The 17,799-nt window shown below is 46.8% G+C and overlaps 1 protein-coding gene across 3 annotated transcripts in view; it reads left to right on the top strand.

Annotated features, from left to right (window-relative positions):
• Positions 1-343: 343 nt before the first annotated feature.
• VSIG10 (V-set and immunoglobulin domain containing 10) overlaps positions 344-17,799 on the top strand; it is a 34,786-nt gene continuing 17,330 nt past the window's right edge. Inside the window, exons 1-2 of one of the 3 annotated variants that reach the window (XM_051972879.1) lie at positions 344-1,678; positions 8,547-8,837. In XM_051972879.1, coding sequence (XP_051828839.1) covers positions 1,594-1,678; positions 8,547-8,837 — 376 coding nt within the window. In that variant the 5' untranslated portion in view covers positions 344-1,593. Of the gene's footprint in view, positions 1,679-2,296; positions 3,686-8,546; positions 8,838-17,799 lie in introns of those variants that run through there. The other 2 variants (XM_051972878.1, XM_051972880.1) reach the window with 2 other exon arrangements.

Below are 17,799 nucleotides of genomic sequence, written 5' to 3'. Positions count from 1 at the left end.
ACTTTCCTTGAACAGTTGGTCCCTGAGGGCAGGGATCCCCATTTATGTGCTTAGCATAGTAGCTGGCATTTACTAAGTCCTTAAAATTTTGTCAGAGGATGTGAAGTTCCTGGAGATTGTATCAAGTATCTGAGGTCGTATTTGAATTCGGGTCCTCGTAATTCCAGGTTTGGTGCTCTATCTACTGCGCCATCTAGCTGTCCCAAGATCTAGTATTAATGGAATTGTAAACTCCTTGAGTTTAGGGATCCTATTGTTATATTCAAATAATAAAAAGCCTGGCCCATAATAGGGTTTTTGTTTTTGTTTTTTGACTGTTTTCTTTTCAACAATAGTGGGTTTTTTTTATTCAGCTTTAAAAGGGCTTTTAAAATAGACATAATTTTATTTTATTTTCACAAGCTGGTGAGATAAGGTATCATTAGAATCCCCATTTGACTTCCCGGGGTCACACTCATTAGGTTCCTGTTCCTCTGTCAAAAGAGACTGAGTTTCAGATAGGCTCTAAAGTCCATCTTGGGAGTCTAGCCACCCATCAGCCCCTGGGGTCCCTCCAGATCCGGCTCCTTTTCCAGACACTTCAGTCCTGGATGCCCGGGATGCTTTATCCCCTGTCTTTTATTTTCTCCGATTTCCTCCAAAAGTCAGCTCAAGTCCCAGCTGCCGCAGGAGGCCTTTCCTGTCACCCAGATGTTTCTGCCCCGCCTCTGAAATCACTTTCCAGTTGTTTGCACAGAGTCGTTTGCATAGTTGTCACCCCAGTTAGAACGGGAGGTTGGCTGAGGACGCGGACCGAGTTTTTGGCTCTCTTGGTTATCCAGCGCTTAGGACGCGTGTTTGGCACGTAGTAGGCACTTTATAAATTCCTGGTGACACGCTAATTGCACTTCAGACTCGGGCTCCCAGAAGAAACAGGAGCTCGGAAAGTCAGCTCAGAGTGGGCCGACTGGCAAACTGGCAGGACCTTTACTCTGTTTCCCTAAACGGGGTGCGCCCTGGCTGCCAGCTTCCCTCCTGGGATCAGAGATCAGCTTGCTCTGGGCGGATCCAGGGCAGGGTTGGAAGAAAAACCGGGAGGAGAGAGGAGGGAGGAGGGAGGAGAGGGGGGAGCGGAGGCGGGCCCGTCAGCGGGGCCCCTCCTCTCCCAGGGCTGGCTCCGCACCTAACTGGCCCGGGGCGAGGCTTGTCCGGCTCGGTGACCGCCCCCCCAGAGCTAGAAGAGGAAGTTGGGACAAGTAGGGCCCGGAGCATCTCCGCGGAGGGAGGCGGGAGGCCTGGCCGACGGGCTGACCGACGGATGGACGCACCGAGCGGCCAGGCTGCGGCGGAGCGGCGCGGTCTGTGGGAGAGTGAGTGAGAGGGCGGGTGGAGAGGCCCCGGGCGCTCGCCTCCCCGGCCTGGGCGGGGGCGATCCTCGAGCCTCCCGGCCCTGGGAAGTCCGACAGCTCCGCCCCCAGCCCCAGCATCTTGGCAGAGCCCCCAGGCGCGGGTGCAGCTCCGCGCTGGGCTTCCCGGGACCGGCCGTTTCCGAGCCAGCCTGCGGTGTGCCCGCCTGTCTCCGGACCCTAGACCTCCGGCGCCGAAGAGCTCAAGATGCCCGGAGGCAGGGCACTCGCACCTCTCCCCCTCCTCCTCCTCCTGCTCTGCGAGCAGTCGTCCCCGAGCCGCGTCCCTCCAGGTACCGAGGGTGGCGGAAGGAGGGAGGAGAAAGAAAGAAGAAAAGAAGGGAAGGAAGAAGAGGAAGAGAGGGAGAGAAAATGAAGAGAAGAATGGAGAGAGGAAGGAAAAAAGAAAAAAGGAGAGAGGGAAGGAAGGAGGGAGAGAGAGGGGGAAGGAGAAAGAAAAGGAAAAAAGAAATGAAGGGAAGGAAGAAGAGAGGAAAGAAGAAAGGGAGAGAAAGAGAAGGAAGGAAGCAAAGAAGAAAGGAAAGGAGAGAGGGAAGATAGAAGGAAGGACAGAAGAATGTAATCAATGCTTGTTGACTTTCCTTGGAAAGTTGGTCCTTGAGGGCAGGGATCCCCATTTATATGTTTAGTATAGTAGCTGGCATTTACTAAGTCCTTAAAATTTTGTCAGAGGATGTGAAGTTCCTGGAGATTGTATCAAGTATCTGAGGTCGTATTTGAATTCGGGTCCTCGTAATTCCAGGTTTGGTGCTCTATCTACTGCGCCATCTAGCTGTCCCAAGATCTAGTATTAATGGAATTGTAAACTCCTTGAGTTTAGGGATCCTATTGTTATATTCAAATAACAAAAAGCCTGGCCCATAATAGGGTTTTTGTTTTTGTTTTTTGACTGTTTTCTTTTCAACAATAGCGGATTTTTTTTTATTCAGCTTTAAAAGGGCTTTTAAAATAGACATAATTTTATTTTATTTTCACAAGCTGGTGAGATAAGGTATCATTAGCATCCCCATTTGACTTCCCGGGGTCACACTCATTAGGTTCCTGTTCCTCTGTCAAAAGAGACTGAGTTTCAGATAGGCTCTAAAGTCCATCTTGGGAGTCTAGCCACCCATCAGCCCCTGGGGTCCCTCCAGATCCGGCTCCAGGGTCCCCTCCAGATCCGGCTCCTTTTCCAGACACTTCAGTCCTGGATGCCCGGGATGCTTTATCCCCTGTCTTTTATTTTCTCCGATTTCCTCCAAAAGTCAGCTCAAGTGCCAGCTGCCGCAGGAGGCCTTTCCTGTCACCCAGATGTTTCTGCCCCGCCTCTGAAATCACTTTCCAGTTGTTTGCACAGAGTCGTTTGCATAGTTGTCACCCCAGTTAGAACGGGAGGTTGGCTGAGGACGCGGACCGAGTTTTGGGCTCTCTTGGTTATCCAGCGCTTAGGACGCGTGTTTGGCACGTAGTAGGCACTTTATAAATTCCTGGTGACACGCTAATTGCACTTCAGACTCGGGCTCCCAGAAGAAACAGGAGCTCGGAAAGTCAGCTCAGAGTGGGCCGACTGGCAAACTGGCAGGACCTTTACTCTGTTTCCCTAAACGGGGTGCGCCCTGGCTGCCAGCTTCCCTCCTGGGAGCAGAGATCAGCTTGCTCTGGGCGGATCCAGGGCAGGGTTGGAAGAAAAACCGGGAGGAGAGAGGAGGGAGGAGGGAGGAGAGGGGGGAGCGGAGGCGGGCCCGTCAGCGGGGCCCCTCCTCTCCCAGGGCTGGCTCCGCACCTAACTGGCCCGGGGCGAGGCTTGTCCGGCTCGGTGACCGCCCCCCCCAGAGCTAGAAGAGGAAGTTGGGACAAGTAGGGCCCGGAGCATCTCCGCGGAGGGAGGCGGGAGGCCTGGCCGACGGGCTGACCGACGGATGGACGCACCGAGCGGCCAGGCTGCGGCGGAGCGGCGCGGTCTGTGGGAGACTGAGTGAGAGGGCGGGTGGAGAGGCCCCGGGCGCTCGCCTCCCCGGCCTGGGCGGGGGCGATCCTCGAGCCTCCCGGCCCTGGGAAGTCCGACAGCTCCGCCCCCAGCCCCAGCATCTTGGCAGAGCCCCCAGGCGCGGGTGCAGCTCCGCGCTGGGCTTCCCGGGACCGGCCGTTTCCGAGCCCGCCTGCGGTGTGCCCGCCTGCCTCCGGACCCTAGACCTCCGGCGCCGAAGAGCTCAAGATGCCCGGAGGCAGGGCACTCGCACCTCTCCCCCTCCTCCTCCTCCTGCTCTGCGAGCAGTCGTCCCCGAGCCGCGTCCCTCCAGGTACCGAGGGTGGCGGAAGGAGGGAGGGAGGGAGGTGAGCGGCGGCGGGGTAGGCAGGCACGCACGCTTTTTCACAAGTAGCTCCGCGCTCGCCTGGGCAGGAAGGGCTGAGCTTCCCAAACCCCGGCTCGGGCAAGGCCGGGAAGGGCCGAGCCGGGCAGCGCAGGGGGCTGACCCCCTGCCGCTGCCCCCTCCCCGGCTTCCTGTCCTCGCCGCGCTTCCAGTAGTTTCTTTCGAGAGCTGCCAGCTCCGCGGCCGCAGCCGTCCCGTGGGATTTGGGGCTCCGACGTTGCCGGCCCCCTCCTGCCGAGAGGAGGAATTCCGTCCCTCCCCCGCCCCCCTCCTGCTGTGTTTCCGGAGGGCGATATTGACAGCCAGGGGTGTGGGCTCCACTGCTCTGGCAAGTGGCCATCCTGGGACATCAGGCGGCGGAGCGTTCCGGCTTCCTCTCCCACTGACCGGTTACGGTCCCGGGGAGACGCGTGGATTTCCAGACACGCCCCCCTGACCCCTCCCCCACCCTCCCCTCCCCTCCGCGCTTCGGGTCTGTGGACTCCCTGGGACCCGATTCTTCTGGGAGTTTTAATTCCCAGATTCTGATCAGACCCGGAAAGGACCTTAGAGGTCATTTAGAGCTGGGCTTCTTAAACCTTTCCCGCACGTGACTCCCGAGAAACTTTGACACGACCCCGGGGATATAGATATATAAATCAATCATTTATTAATAATAAACCACAATTTCGCGACCCCCACATTCACTTACGAGGTCTTCAATCCCTGGATTTTACAGATGAGGAAACTGAGGCCAGAGTGGGCAATGACTTCCACAGTAGCTAATGGCAAAACCCTATCATCTGACTCCAACATTAGTTTCCTTTCCCTTCATCTGGAAGTTTTAAAATAGAATATTTTTCCTCCTGGAGATGAGAGTTTTACAGTCAAGCTAAAACCAAACCCAACTTTTAATAAGACATAAAGCTATGGAGAGGAAGCTGGGAGGCGGGGGAAGGGAGGGTCAGAGAGAAAAAAAAAAGCTCTCTCTTCCCACGGTTCCATGCCCTTCACCTGCCCAGAATTTAGGAACCAAAAAGACTTTGGAGGACAATTGTCATTTGACTCTGAGCACCTGTTTATCCTCTGTCAGCCCCAGATTCCCACTCTGGAAGATGGGATGGAAAGAGTCATGATCTGTAAGCCACCAAGTACTCCAGAGATGGGTTGTTACTCACTCGTTTCCCTGTGCTGTGAATTTTACTGAGTGCTTTTCTAACTAGCAGGTGACTGGGCAAATCACTTCTCTCAGGGTCTCAGTTTGCTCATCTGTAAAATGGAGTTGAACTCAATTTTCTTTAAGTTCTCTTCTAGCTTTTAGAGTGTGATAGTAAATTTCTCATGTGTCCTGTCCCTATTTAAAAAGATGAAATCGATTGGCAGATGAATTGTTTTCAGTATGAAGGCACACAGCTGCCAAGTGTTTGAACTAAGATTGGAATCCAGATCTCCTCTGACTCTCAAAGATCATCATACCAACTGTTTTAAAAAAAAAAATAATAAAAATGGGGCAGCTAGGTGGTGCAGTGGATAGAGCACTAGCCCTGAAGTCAGGAAGATTTAAGTTCAAATCCTGCCTCAGACACTTAACGCTTTCCTAGCTGGGTGACTCTGGGCAAGTCACTTAACCCCAATTGCCTCGGCAAAAATAAATAAATACTTTTATAAATTGTTCTTTCTTTAACGTTCATTTAAAAATTGTTGAGTTCTGCATTCTCCAGCTTGCCTCTCCCCCACCCTCACTGAGAAAGCAAGGAATAGGAGATCACTTACATGCCCAACTTCCTTGATCCAAATGGTGATAACCCCTCCTGGGGCACTAGGAGGAGAGAGATGAAAACTGAGCCCCAGGAAGCCTGGTCTGGTAGGTTGATTCTGATGCAGAATATTCACTTCAGTTCAAGAAGGGCTGCTGAGTGGTACACTGAATAGAGCTCTAGACCTGAAATCAGGAAGACCGATCTTTCTGAATTCAAATCTGTCCACCTTACTAGCTGAGTGACCTGGGCAAGTCACTTTATCCTGCTTGCCTCAGTTTCCTCATCAGTAAAATGAAGGAGGAAATGGCCAATCACTCCGATATTTCTATCCAGAAAACCTCAGATGGGGTCATGGAGAGTTGGACGGGAGCTGTCATGGGGGCGCACATATACACGTAATGTGTATTTAATAAACACGCATGTGTATAGATATAGATAAGTACTTTTTAATACTTTAAAGACATATATAGTTGTACTTTATATAATACTCTCTATAGATGCTAGCTGCTATTATTATCCTCATCCTCATCATTATCATCATTATTATATCTTGCTCTGCTACTTCCTAGCTGCCTAGTAAGCTATAAAACTGACTCTATGATGCTTTGAGAGCACGCATTTTGGATGCAAGTCCTGACTCTGGGACTTCTCACCAGAACTGCCAGCCTGAGTCTGTCTGGTGTCTGTGACCCTAGAGCTGGACAGTCCCTTCTAGGTCATCTAGATCCTACACTTAGGATCATAGTTCTGAAGCCTCAAGGGCTTTAGAGGCTAACTAAACAAACCTCTTTATTCTTAACAGAGGAAGAAACTGAGGCACAGAGAAGTTAATGAATTTTTGCCAAGGTCACACATGAAATCATAGATTTAGAGCTAAGGATCTCAGAGATCATTTATTTTGACAAAAGGGGAGGCTGAGGCCCAGGAGATTAATTTCTCTCCCAAGGTCACACAGCTAGTGACAGCAGTTCTTCTGACTCTCCATTCAGTGCAGTTTCCACCTTATCATGATCTTTCCCACCCTGGTCACTTCTGAGAATTCCCTCCTGGGTTTAGCCCCACTGTGTCCTATCAATTTAGGGATCACTGTAATTAATGTCTCTCTAGTTAAACCAAAGGTTATTCTAGGTACCTCGAGAATCTCCTGGGAGGTTCTAGCTTCGGGACATTCGATAAAGAGTTCTTAACTTCCTTGTGTGTCCTGGACCCTTTGGGCAGCAAGCAGCCTGCCGAGACTTCTGATCTCTTCCAAATCGTGTCTGTAAATGCATAAAATAAAATACACAGGATTACAAGGGATACACTGCACCATCCAGCTGCCCTTCAGTCTATATAGTAGTAGCTTAATAAATGCTTATTGAATGGAATTTAATATTCTGAATCACTTTCAATCTACCAGAATGGGCTTTAATTAAAAAAAAAAATTAGCTTACAGGCCTCAAGTTAACGGGACTAGTCCAATTGTTTCAATTTACAGATAAAACAACTGAGGCTAGTGAGGCTAGAAAGAACTTGAACTCTAGGAATCAGATACTCTGATTCCAAAGTCAGAGGTCTTTCCTTTGCACTGTATCTATCCTTAAGGGAAGACACTGTTTTATTTTTTTATGTCTATGTACCCAGTGTTTAGCCTAAATGCTTGATATTCAGTAATTGCTTAATAATTGCATTAATTAATAAATAAATTAGATTGGGTTGACATGGCCTGAAAGGTCCTATCCTACCAAACTGGGGAGACTTTGAGTGTGATTATGCTGACACCCATCCTAGCTCTGAGCAAAGAGGTTCATTACCCCGGGACTGACCCTTAGAAAAAACAAAACGAATGAAAATAAAATAAATAAACACCACCCACCCCCTGTTTCACCCCCCTTTTTTTGGCCACAGAAACTCAAGATTACCTACAGAAGAGTGGAGGGATTTTCATCTGCATGCAATTTTCTCACAAACCTCTGTCAAATTAATATTCCTAAAACTTTGTTTTGACTGGGTTTCTCTTGTGCTCAGTAAATTCCCATGGTTCCCTATTCTCAATTTATAGGATGAAGTACAAACTCCTTTGGTTGGTATTTGAAACGTTGCACAATCTGGCTGCATTCTCCTTTTCCAGACTGATTATTACATTGCTTCCCTCCATGCTCATGTCCCCTGGGCCACCTAGCTGCCCCTCTTTACGAGTTTCTATTCCATTCACGCTGTGGGTATTTTGCAAAACTCAAAGCATTATAGTAATGAATTCATCCCTGACAAGTAATTTAATAAATACATGTTCCAAATGCATGCAAGACTTAGTGCTGATCTCTGGGAATATCTGGACAACAATGAAATGGTCCCTACCCTTTAGGAGTTTCCATTCCATTCTGAATGATTGATCGTTGAGAAGCAGTGTGGTATAATGGCTGAAGCAGTGGGCTTGGAGTTGGGAAAAAACCTAGGTCTGAATCTATCTTAGTTATATTACTAGATTTTTGTTTGCCATTACTTCTCCATCTATAAAGTGAATGTGATAGAGCTTTGATCCCTCATCCTGGGGTATTTTGCAAAGCGTAAAGCATTACGGAAATGAGTTCATTCCTGACAAATAATTTAATAAATAAATGCCAGATGATTTGGACAAGGGATGGGTCTGGGATTGTTTCACGTAAGTGTCATCCGAGATCAGCCTTAAAAAGACTTTGAGATTCTGGGAGTAGATTTGAAGAAATGGTACCTTTCAGGCTTGGGGGGGGGGCAGCTGAAGGCATGAGGATTCCCAAATTTTAATATTGAATTTGGAGGACATCTGGTTGTCCAGTGATGATGGAAGGTTGGGAAAATTAATCCAGAGAGGTCGGTTGAATCCAGTCTATGGAGGGCCTTGGTAATAGTTTGTGGCCAAAGCTGCTCATAATCACCGTCCTCTCACCTTGACTTCTGATCTAAACTAGTGGCTCTCTCCGTTTTCCATTTTAAATTTGCTCATTGGATGTGGAAGAGAAGTCACCTATGTCTAAGGTGACTGGCCAGGTATCTTTTCATAGCACTAATTGTCTGACTTTTCTCCTTTGCAGAAACCCAAGCAGTCATTATTGGAGAAGAACAAGAGAACGTTACCCTACCTTGTAGTAATACCTCAAACCCTGGGGGCCTGGTGAGCTGGTATAGAAATGAACCTGAGGCTGCCTTCCTTCTTTCTTCCAACACAACCCTCCCACGTGAATCCCGCTACTCCCTGGTGAATGGCAGTTCTTTGCGGATCACAGGGCTGGGCCCACAAGATGAGGGGAACTATACTTGTCGAGAAGTCCTGAACGAGACCCTGGGAGACCACTTGGACCACAGGATCCAGCTGCTGGTAGCCAGTAAGTAACAAAAATCAAATTTTCTCTAAATCTATGGGGGGCCTGTTTTTCTTTTAGGTTTGAGGCAAGAAAAGTAGAAAAAGTAGAAAAAGCTATGAAATCTCCTCCCCCAAAGTCATGTTTACTACTCTTTGATCCAATGTTATATCTCTGTGAACTTGGTGTGGGACACAATGAGATTTATTTCCAATTAACCCTTTTCCATTCAGGAAATGAAGTCTAAGAGAATCTAGCTTTGATTCTAGTCCTGGATGGGCTAATACTTGATTGTGTAACTGTTCCCTGTCTCAGTTTCCTCATTTTGTAAAAATGGCTAAAAGTCTGGCCCTGTTAATCTAGTGGGGGCATTATGGGAACAAATGGACATTCAAGTAGAAAGAGCCTAGGTTTGGAGCCAGAAAACCTGACTGCTAATCTCAGTTCTGTCCCATGTGACTTTGAGCAGCTCATATAACTTTTGAGCTTTAGCTTCCTCTTTGGATGATTCAGTGAATAGGATGGGGAGTATCAGGTCCCTAAGGGCCAGATCTCTATCTCTTGGGCTTCTGGACCTTAAAAAAATCTTCATTTCCTAGACAATTCCAATAAACTTTGATAGGAAACTGCATCCAAAAGAAGAACTATGGAGACTGAATGTAGATTGAAGCGTAATGTTCTCACTTTTCTTTTCTTTGTTTTTTTTTTTTCTTGTGGTTTCTCTCCTTGTACTGATTTTTCTTTCCCATATGGAAATATATTCAAAATGAACATACACATCTAAACCTGTTTTAGATTACTTACTAGCCTGGAGAAGGGGGAGATAAGGGAGGAGGAAGAAAAAATATTTGGAACTCAAAATCTTATAAAAATAAAAGTTGAAAATCATCATTATGTGTAATTGGAAAAATAATATACTATTAAAATAAAATTAAGGATAGAAAATTAAATTTTAAAAATGTATCCCCTAATGTAGAGGGGGGATCGTTTTTCAGTTATGGGCTAGACCTGAATAGCTTCTGAGATATCTTCTAGCTGATAAATTGTTCTATATCCCTCCCTTTACATCTGCTTTGTCTCGATGGTTGCTAAAATATTCATTACCTGGTGGTCAGCCAAGAAGCTCATGAACATCTTCATGCATAGCTATGCTGGTCCTTGGACATTGTTTTTTGTTTTGTTTTTTGGGGATTTTTTTGAGCATGAGGAGAAGGGAGTTGTTGTTGTAAGGTAATTGGAGTTAAATGACTTGCTTAGTGTCACTCAGCTTGTAAGAATCTCTCGAATTCAAGTCCTCCTGATTCCAGAGCCAGTGTTCTATCCACTATAATGCTACTTAGCTCCCTGAGTCTTTGGACATCTGGCTTTCACTTAGATCTCTGGGCTCAGCCTTTTCCTCATTAGTAAAATGATGTAATTGGACTACGAATGTCTCTCCCAGTTCTAAATCCTATGATTTTCACTCCCCTTGCCCCAAAATCCTCTTCCCCCTCCTCAAACCTTCTGTTTTAGATAGAAGAAGTCCACTGGTATTTGGTAAGGAGGCCAGGTGAGGGCAGATTGGAGCTGGAACTTTTACATGTCCACACGTACAGGTCGGGACAGGTTTGCAGGTGTGTCTGTGGCGTGTGCAGGGACTGGTACAGCAGGCATGGGGAGCCCCACGGGGAGCAAAGGAGAAAAGGGGGGGAGTAGGTTCCGAGTGTAAATATGCTGTGTACCTGTGTCATCATATCACTAAGTGCTTTTATAATTTGAGAGCAAGCTAGGGTCAGCCCATCCGAGACTTCACCAAAGTCCCAGAATCACAGGTTCTCAGTGTTGGAAGCCAAAGAGCCCAATAAGAAATTAGGAATCCTCTTGACAATATACCCGACAAATGGCCATCCATTTCTTGAAGACCTCCAGGAGGGGAGAACCCAGCTACCTCCCAAGGTAGCCCATGTTGGTTTGGGATAGCTCTCAATGTCAGGATGGCTTTCCTTATACCAAACCTAAATGCAACTTTCCCTCCTTATTCCTCATCCTACCCTCCAGAGACAAGAAGAAGTTTAATCCATTTTCTCCAGTGTAATCCTTTAATTATTTGTAAACAGTTCTCCAGTCTTTCCTTAACCTTCCCACACTGAGCATCCCTAGTTACTTCGGCCACTGGTCTCTCTCTTCAGGTTGTCAGTGTCTTTCCTTAACCTTCCCAGGCTGAGTATCCCTAGTTACTTCAGCCACTGGTCTCTCTTCAGGTTGTCAGTGTCTTTCCTTAACCTTTCCAGGCTGAGCATCCCTAGTTACTTCAGCCACTGGTCTCTCTCTTCAGATTGTCACTGTCTTTCCTTAAGTTTTCCAGACTGAGCATTCCTAGTTACTTCAGCCACTGTTCTTTCTCATGCTGGTCTCTCTTCAGAATGTCGGTGTCTTTCCTTAACCTTCCCAGGCTGAGCATCCCTGGTAACTTCAGCCACTGGTCTCTCTTCAGGTTATCAGTGTCTTTCCTGAACCTTCCCAGGATGAGCATCCCTGGTTACTTCAGCCACTGTTCTTCCTCATGCTGGTCTCACTTCAGGTTGCCAGTGTTTTTTCTAAGAGCTGGGACCTGAGCAGAGTGCATTGGGACTGTCCCCTCCCTCCCATCATATCCCACCTGATTCCTGTGTATGGGCTGGTTCTTCATAGGAGTCAGCAAGGCAACTTGAGGATGAATTTCTTCGTGGAAAATACAGATACCTGGAAAATTCTCAGCATTGGCTGATGTAGGGAATCTGGAGGGAGACTATTAGCTGTAAGGGGTAGTAGTAACATCAACGGCTTGATGCTGATAATAATGCATTTTCATAGCACTTTAAGGATTACAAAGTGTTTCACAACCTCTGTGATGTAAGCAGTGTAGACAACCTCATCATCATCCAGATAAGAAAACAGACGTTAGAGAAGTGAAATTATTTACCCAGAGTCACATGGCTAATTTATTTAGTGTCAGGATTTGAATCCAGGAAAAATTACCCATGCATATGTTTTGTAAGTAAAAAGCTATAATAATTTTTTAAAAAAAGGATTTGAATCCAGCAATTTACCCATAACAAAACACTATCCCTCAGAAAGCTGTTGAGATAGGGTGATTCTCTTTGGGAAATGTTTATACCGTGGTAGGCTTGGTGGATAGAGCACTGGACTTGGAGTCAGAAAAGTCTGAGTTTAAATCCAGCCTTAATCACTTATCAGCCTTAATTTACTCAAATGTAAAAGTGAAGACAATTATAGCTCCTAACTTAGAGTTGTGTGAGAATCAAAATATGGTGCCTAGCATACAGTAGGTGCTTAATCAATGCTTATTCCTTCCTTTCATCCCTTCTTTACCTTTCCCTCCATGGGTTGAGGTGACTCTGGAGCATGAGCTAGATAAAGCCACTTCCTTTTACCTGCTCTGTTTCATGTGCTGTGGCTGCTGAGAACTTTCCTCATTGGAGTAATAAGAAGCTAAGAAGGATGGGATGAAGAAAAATCTCAGGCTGTGGCCAGATGAGGGCATCTTTTGTCCAGGGATGGATTCCTTTGCTACATCATCTGAAACTGGATATGACGGCTCAGTAATACGTCCTTATTTTAGGGAGCGCATTGCTAGGCAGATATGTGTCTGGAGGAGGGCTGCCGGTATGGGGGAGGACCCTGTGTCCGTTCCACACGAGGATCAGTCCAAGGAAGGAGAGCTCAACATGGAGAACATTGCTATCTCCAGCCAGCTGTCACTGGAGAGTGGATTAGCCTTGTCCTGTTTGACTCTGTGGGCAGAATGAGGAGTCCCAGGTTGAAATTGGAGAGTCCGCTAGCGTGGACTAGCCATTGGGGGAAGTTCCTAGCTTTGAGAACTGGCCCAGCGTAGAGCTAACTGTTTTGGGAGGTGGGACCTTTCCCTTACAGGAAGGCTTCAAGCAGACTGTGTGACTGCTGTTTCCTTATAAGAACTCTTTTTCATTGTCGGTTGGACAAGGCCTTTTCTACCCCGAGATTCTGTTCATGACACACTTATTATGTACTTACTGTTTGCCAAGTACTGTGCTAGGAACAGGGGCCATGGGAAAAAAGGAGGAGAAGAGGAAGAAGAAGAGAAGGAAGGAGGGAAGAGAAGACAGATGGAGGAAGGAACAGATGGAAGGAGGGGGATATGACATAGGTAACAAAAACAACAGTTGCTGCCCTCAGTGAGCCTCTGTTCTACTCTGTTATTATGGCTCAGTTTTTGTATGAGTGAAAACCAAGAAGCCTGCAGCAGGAGGAGGTTTCCTATGTGGATGGAGTGAAGTGTACATTTTCAGACTTGGACTTTGGATTTATTTGGCTTAACCCACTTTTTTCTTTTTAAAGGAGAGTCCTGTTGTGGGGGTCAGTGGGATGGGGTCCACGCGAAGCGGTGATGCTTGAAAAAGAAAGAAAAGGAAGAAAGGAAGAATTAAAAAGGGAAGGTCCAAACATCTAAAAGGAAGCATGTCTCTGGATAGAGGCAGGAAAGTCTGGGTTCCAATATTGTTTCAGATACTTATACCTGCGTGACCCTGGCTAAGTTAGTAAGTCCAATGGTCTTCTCTACTGCATTATCTTTTGCCCCCCCCTTTTTTTAATCCCCAGTTCATATGTCTGGTACATAGAAGATACTTAATAAATATTTATCTATTAATTGGTTGATCATTGGTTGTAAGCCACATTGAGGAAGGGTATTTTCATATTGGGAACTCTCCGTTCTGATAAAACAAGATTCTGAGTACTTGGGCACCAGCAAGCAATCCTTTCCTACGTCCTCATCCCCAGCAAGAGGAGAGCCAGGGCCGGCATTTGGTGGGAGCTGGAGAAGGCCGGGGTCGGCTGTTGCTTATGGGAGGACAACATTGGACTTGACAGGAAGGATCGGGAGAGCCCAGGAGGAAGCGGAGAGCCATATTCTGAGCCTCCCTCTTCCCAAGGGGGTATGCTAATAAGGATGTTGGCCAGTCAGACTACCCTGCATCTCATGATCTGGACTGAGGGAATAACTCCCTAAGGATATCAGACATCACATACACCTTTTACTCTGTAAGCCTTCCTGACTAGCTAAGGAACAGTGATAGATTAATCATCACTCACGTCTCCCTCAAAGAGGGTAAGTTTTCAGTTGTTTTGGGAGGGATGATCATACCAAGGATAATAACAACAGTTAATATCTCTAGAATGCTTGAAGTTTTACACGGGACTTTCCACACAACAACCTTGCAAAGTAGATTAGTAATTTTACAGATTAGAACACTGAGGTTCTGAGAAGTTAAGTAATTTTCTCAGGGACCTATAATCTTTAAGCTGGGATCAAAACCCCACGTATTCTCATTTCCACGTCCAGCACCCCATAGCATGTTGGCATGCCAAATTGTGAGTATAGTACTTAGTAAAAAGCTGAGTTGATAATATGGAGAAAACTTTAGCTGCTTTGTCCTGCCTGTTTTAATTGAATGTATTTTTCTTGTTGGCCTAAATTGCTCTCAGAAACAAAAAAGAATGATGGGTATTTTCTTTCTTTTCCATTCCTGCCATGGCTTGTACGAGACGGGAGGGGAGGAACTCGAGAGGAAATAACAAAGAGGTTGGAAGTCATCGCTGTTTAGATGGGCGTTCATTCATTCAGGAACCATTTGTTCAGTTCAATTCAACAATCATATATTAGTCACAACTGTGCCAGGCAGAGTGCCAGCCTCTGGGGATATAAAGGCATGAAGTAGTCCCTGCCCCAGAGACTTTACATTCTATTGGTGAAGGACATCATAGATATAGATAAGTGGGTGACAGTTTGAAGAAGGAGAGAGCAATGGCAATGGGAGAAATCAGGAAAGACTTCACAGAGGAGGTAGCTCTTAAGCTGAGCCTTGAAGGAAGCTAGGGAGTCTAAGAAGTAGAGGTGCAAATGGTATACATTCCAAGTGGCAGGGACAGCTTGTGCAAAGGTGTGAAGATGGGAGATGTCATTGTAAGGTAGAGTATCTTTCCTCTCTCCCTTCCTCCCTTTTCTCCTCCTTCCTTTCCTTCCTCCCTCTCTCCCTCGCTTCCGTCCTTCCTTCCTCCCTTCCCCTCTCCTTTCCTTCTTTCCTCACTCCCTTCCTTCCTTCTCTTTCCTCCCTCCCTTCTTTCCTCCTTCTCTCCCTTCTTTCCTTCTACCCTTCCTCCCTTCCTACCCTTCCTTCCTCCCTTCCTTCCTCCCTTCCTTCCTTTCTACCCTTCTTCCTTCCTTCCTCCCTTCCTTCCTTTCTACCCTTCTTCCCTCCTTTCCTTCCTCTCTCCCTCCCTTCCTTTCTACCTTTCCTTCTACCCTTCCTTCTTTCCTTCCTTCCTTCTACCCTTCCTTCCTCCCTTCCTTCCTTTCTACCCTTCTTCCCTCCTTTCCTTCCTCTCTCCCTCCCTTCCTTTCTACCTTTCCTTCTACCCTTCCTTCCTTCCTTCCTTCCTTCCTTCCTTCTTCCTTCCTTCCTTTCTACCCTTCCTTCTTCCTTCCTTCCTTTCTTCTTCCCTCCCTTCCTCCCTCCCTCCCTTCCTTCCTTCTTTCTACCCTTCCTCCCTTCCTTCCTTCCTCCCTCCCTCCCTTACTTCCTTCTTTCCTTCCTTCCTTCTTCCTTCCTTTTCTTTCTTCTTCCATTCTCCTCTCTTCCTTTTTCTATGCTCCCTTCTTCCTTCCTCCCTTTTCTCCTTCCTTCCTTCTTTCCTTCCTCCCTCCCTCCCTTCTTTCTTCTCTCCCTTCCTTTTCTTCCTTCTTCCATTCTTTCTTCCTTTTTCCACTCTCTCTTCTTCCTTCCTTCTCTCTCCTTTCCTCTCTCCCTTCCTTCTCTCCCTCCTTTTCTTCCTTCCCTCCTATCCATCTGTTCATTCACATAGGACTTTCCAAGATTCGGGGAATATCACTGACCCTGCAAATCACCCTGGGGAAGCTGTATTATTTGGTCACATCTGAGAAGGGTGTTTTTCCCCCTGCGTTAGGGACGGAGCTCCGCTTTGCGGCTGCTGAAGCCATAGAAGAGGGCATCTCTAGCTGGACGTTGCCTCCTCTTGGAGAGCGCGGGAGCTTCGGCTGCTTTGGGGCGGGACTGGCCCCAAGCCCAGCCTGCGCTGCAGCTGCGGGAGCTCAGGGGGCGGCAGCTGCTCCCTGGCGCGGGAAGAGCTGACTAAGCCTTTTGCTCTTTAGCACCATCTAGAGGCCGAGAGCCGGAAAGTCCTGCAAGATGCTCTGGAGGCTGGGATGGCATGGGAGACTGTATCCTTAGCCTCTCTTTAGCGTTAGCCCATCCAAACGGGGTGGGAGAGCGGGAGCCCAGCCTCGGGCCGCTGGCTCACCTGAACGGTCCGATGCGCCAGTGTTACTGAAAGAGCTTGCTGCCTCAGTGGCCCCGGAGTCACGGAGGAGGAGAAAGGAGAGGAGCAGACTGTTCCTTAAGATAGATGATAATGGGGGTGGAGGGAGGGAGGGGAAAAGTGAGAACAGAAGTGAGTGCGAGGGATAATGTAAAAAATTACCCAGGCATGGGTTCTGTCAATAAAAAGCTATAAAATAAAAAATAAAAAAAATAGATGGTAATGATGGTATAAAAATAATGATAGTTAACATGTATATACCATACATGTATAGTAACACTATATACATGTTATATAGCGTGTCAGGCACTTTACAAATGTTATCTCAGTTCATCGGCAGACTCACTCTAGGAGGTAGCTGCTATTTATTATCCTCATCTTACAGGTGAGGAAACTGAGGCAAACAGGTTTCGGGACTTGCTCAGGGTCACCCAGCTGGCCAGATTTGAACTCTAGGTCCTGTCTGCCAGACCTCCAGATCTGCAGCCCTAATTTCTGAGTTATCTGGGCACATGTTTCTCTACTTAGGCATTTCACTGTTAAATGCCGGTACAGGTTTTTGTTATATTTTGGTTATTCTTGTTTTTACTGAATCAATGTTAGGCTAATTTCAGTTGCTTTTACCTTCTCATTCAGTAAATGTTTCATGTGTTGTAAGTGACTGATTTGTTGAAATGGTAAGCATATGGTGGGGGCTTAGTACTGGTGAGTAGAGGGAGTGTATCTCCCCCTCTCCCCAGGACTTTGAAAGCGAGTGACTTGTAATAACATGATGGCCACGTCCAACCGAATCACTCTGGGAAAACTCCTCAGATCTGCTGGCATGTGGGTAGTTTGGATGAATGAGATAAAGAATCCACGGGTGCCATGTTGGAAGCCATAGCTGGTGGTTACACTGGTTGGTGCCGAGCCCAGATTATACCCTGTCAAGTCTAGGTAACAGCTAATGGGCCTGTTTGACTGGATTGGAGATTACATGAAAGGGTGTAATGAAAAATGCAACTAGGATATAAGATTAAAACTTGATTGTACATGGTTTTATATGTTGAATTTTATTCTAGAGGCAATAGGGAACCATGGAAGTTTCTTGAGTGGAAAGGGGTCGTGGTGATATTCTAAGACCTCTGTGTTAGGGACAGCTAGGCAGTGCATAGAGCACCAGCCTTGAAGTCAGGAGGACCTGAGTTCAAATCCGCTCTCAGACACTTAATACTTCCTAGCTGTGTGACCCTGGGCAAGTCACTTAACCCCAATTGCCTCAGCAAAACAAAATAAAGTTTGTATAAGACCCCTGTGTTAGGAAGATGATTTTGTTAGAAGATGGTTTGGAAAGATTTACAGAATATATGCAATATGCAAAGGATTTAGAGTGACAGCAAGATGAATGAAAGAGGGTTCCTGCCCTTGGGGAGTTTTAGGCCAGCAGATTTAAGGCATGTACCCAAATGGCTCTAACACAAGATGTGAAAGTAATAACATTTTGTGTTAAAGGCTAGCAGAGTTTAGAGTTGATATATCCACCAAAGCCCTCAGAGGGGAAAGTGATTTACTCAAATTAAATCAAAGGACCCCTCCTTTCTAGCAATTTTATATCTCTTCCTTTCTCCTTCATTCCTAACTTGGGGTCCTTGGC

The sequence above is a fragment of the Antechinus flavipes genome, chromosome 1 (assembly GCF_016432865.1).
Source record: "Antechinus flavipes isolate AdamAnt ecotype Samford, QLD, Australia chromosome 1, AdamAnt_v2, whole genome shotgun sequence".
Classification (NCBI taxonomy): domain Eukaryota; kingdom Metazoa; phylum Chordata; class Mammalia; order Dasyuromorphia; family Dasyuridae; genus Antechinus; species Antechinus flavipes.
The sequence above is the reverse complement of the archived record's forward strand: the minus strand, read 5'-3'. Positions and strand labels throughout refer to the sequence as shown.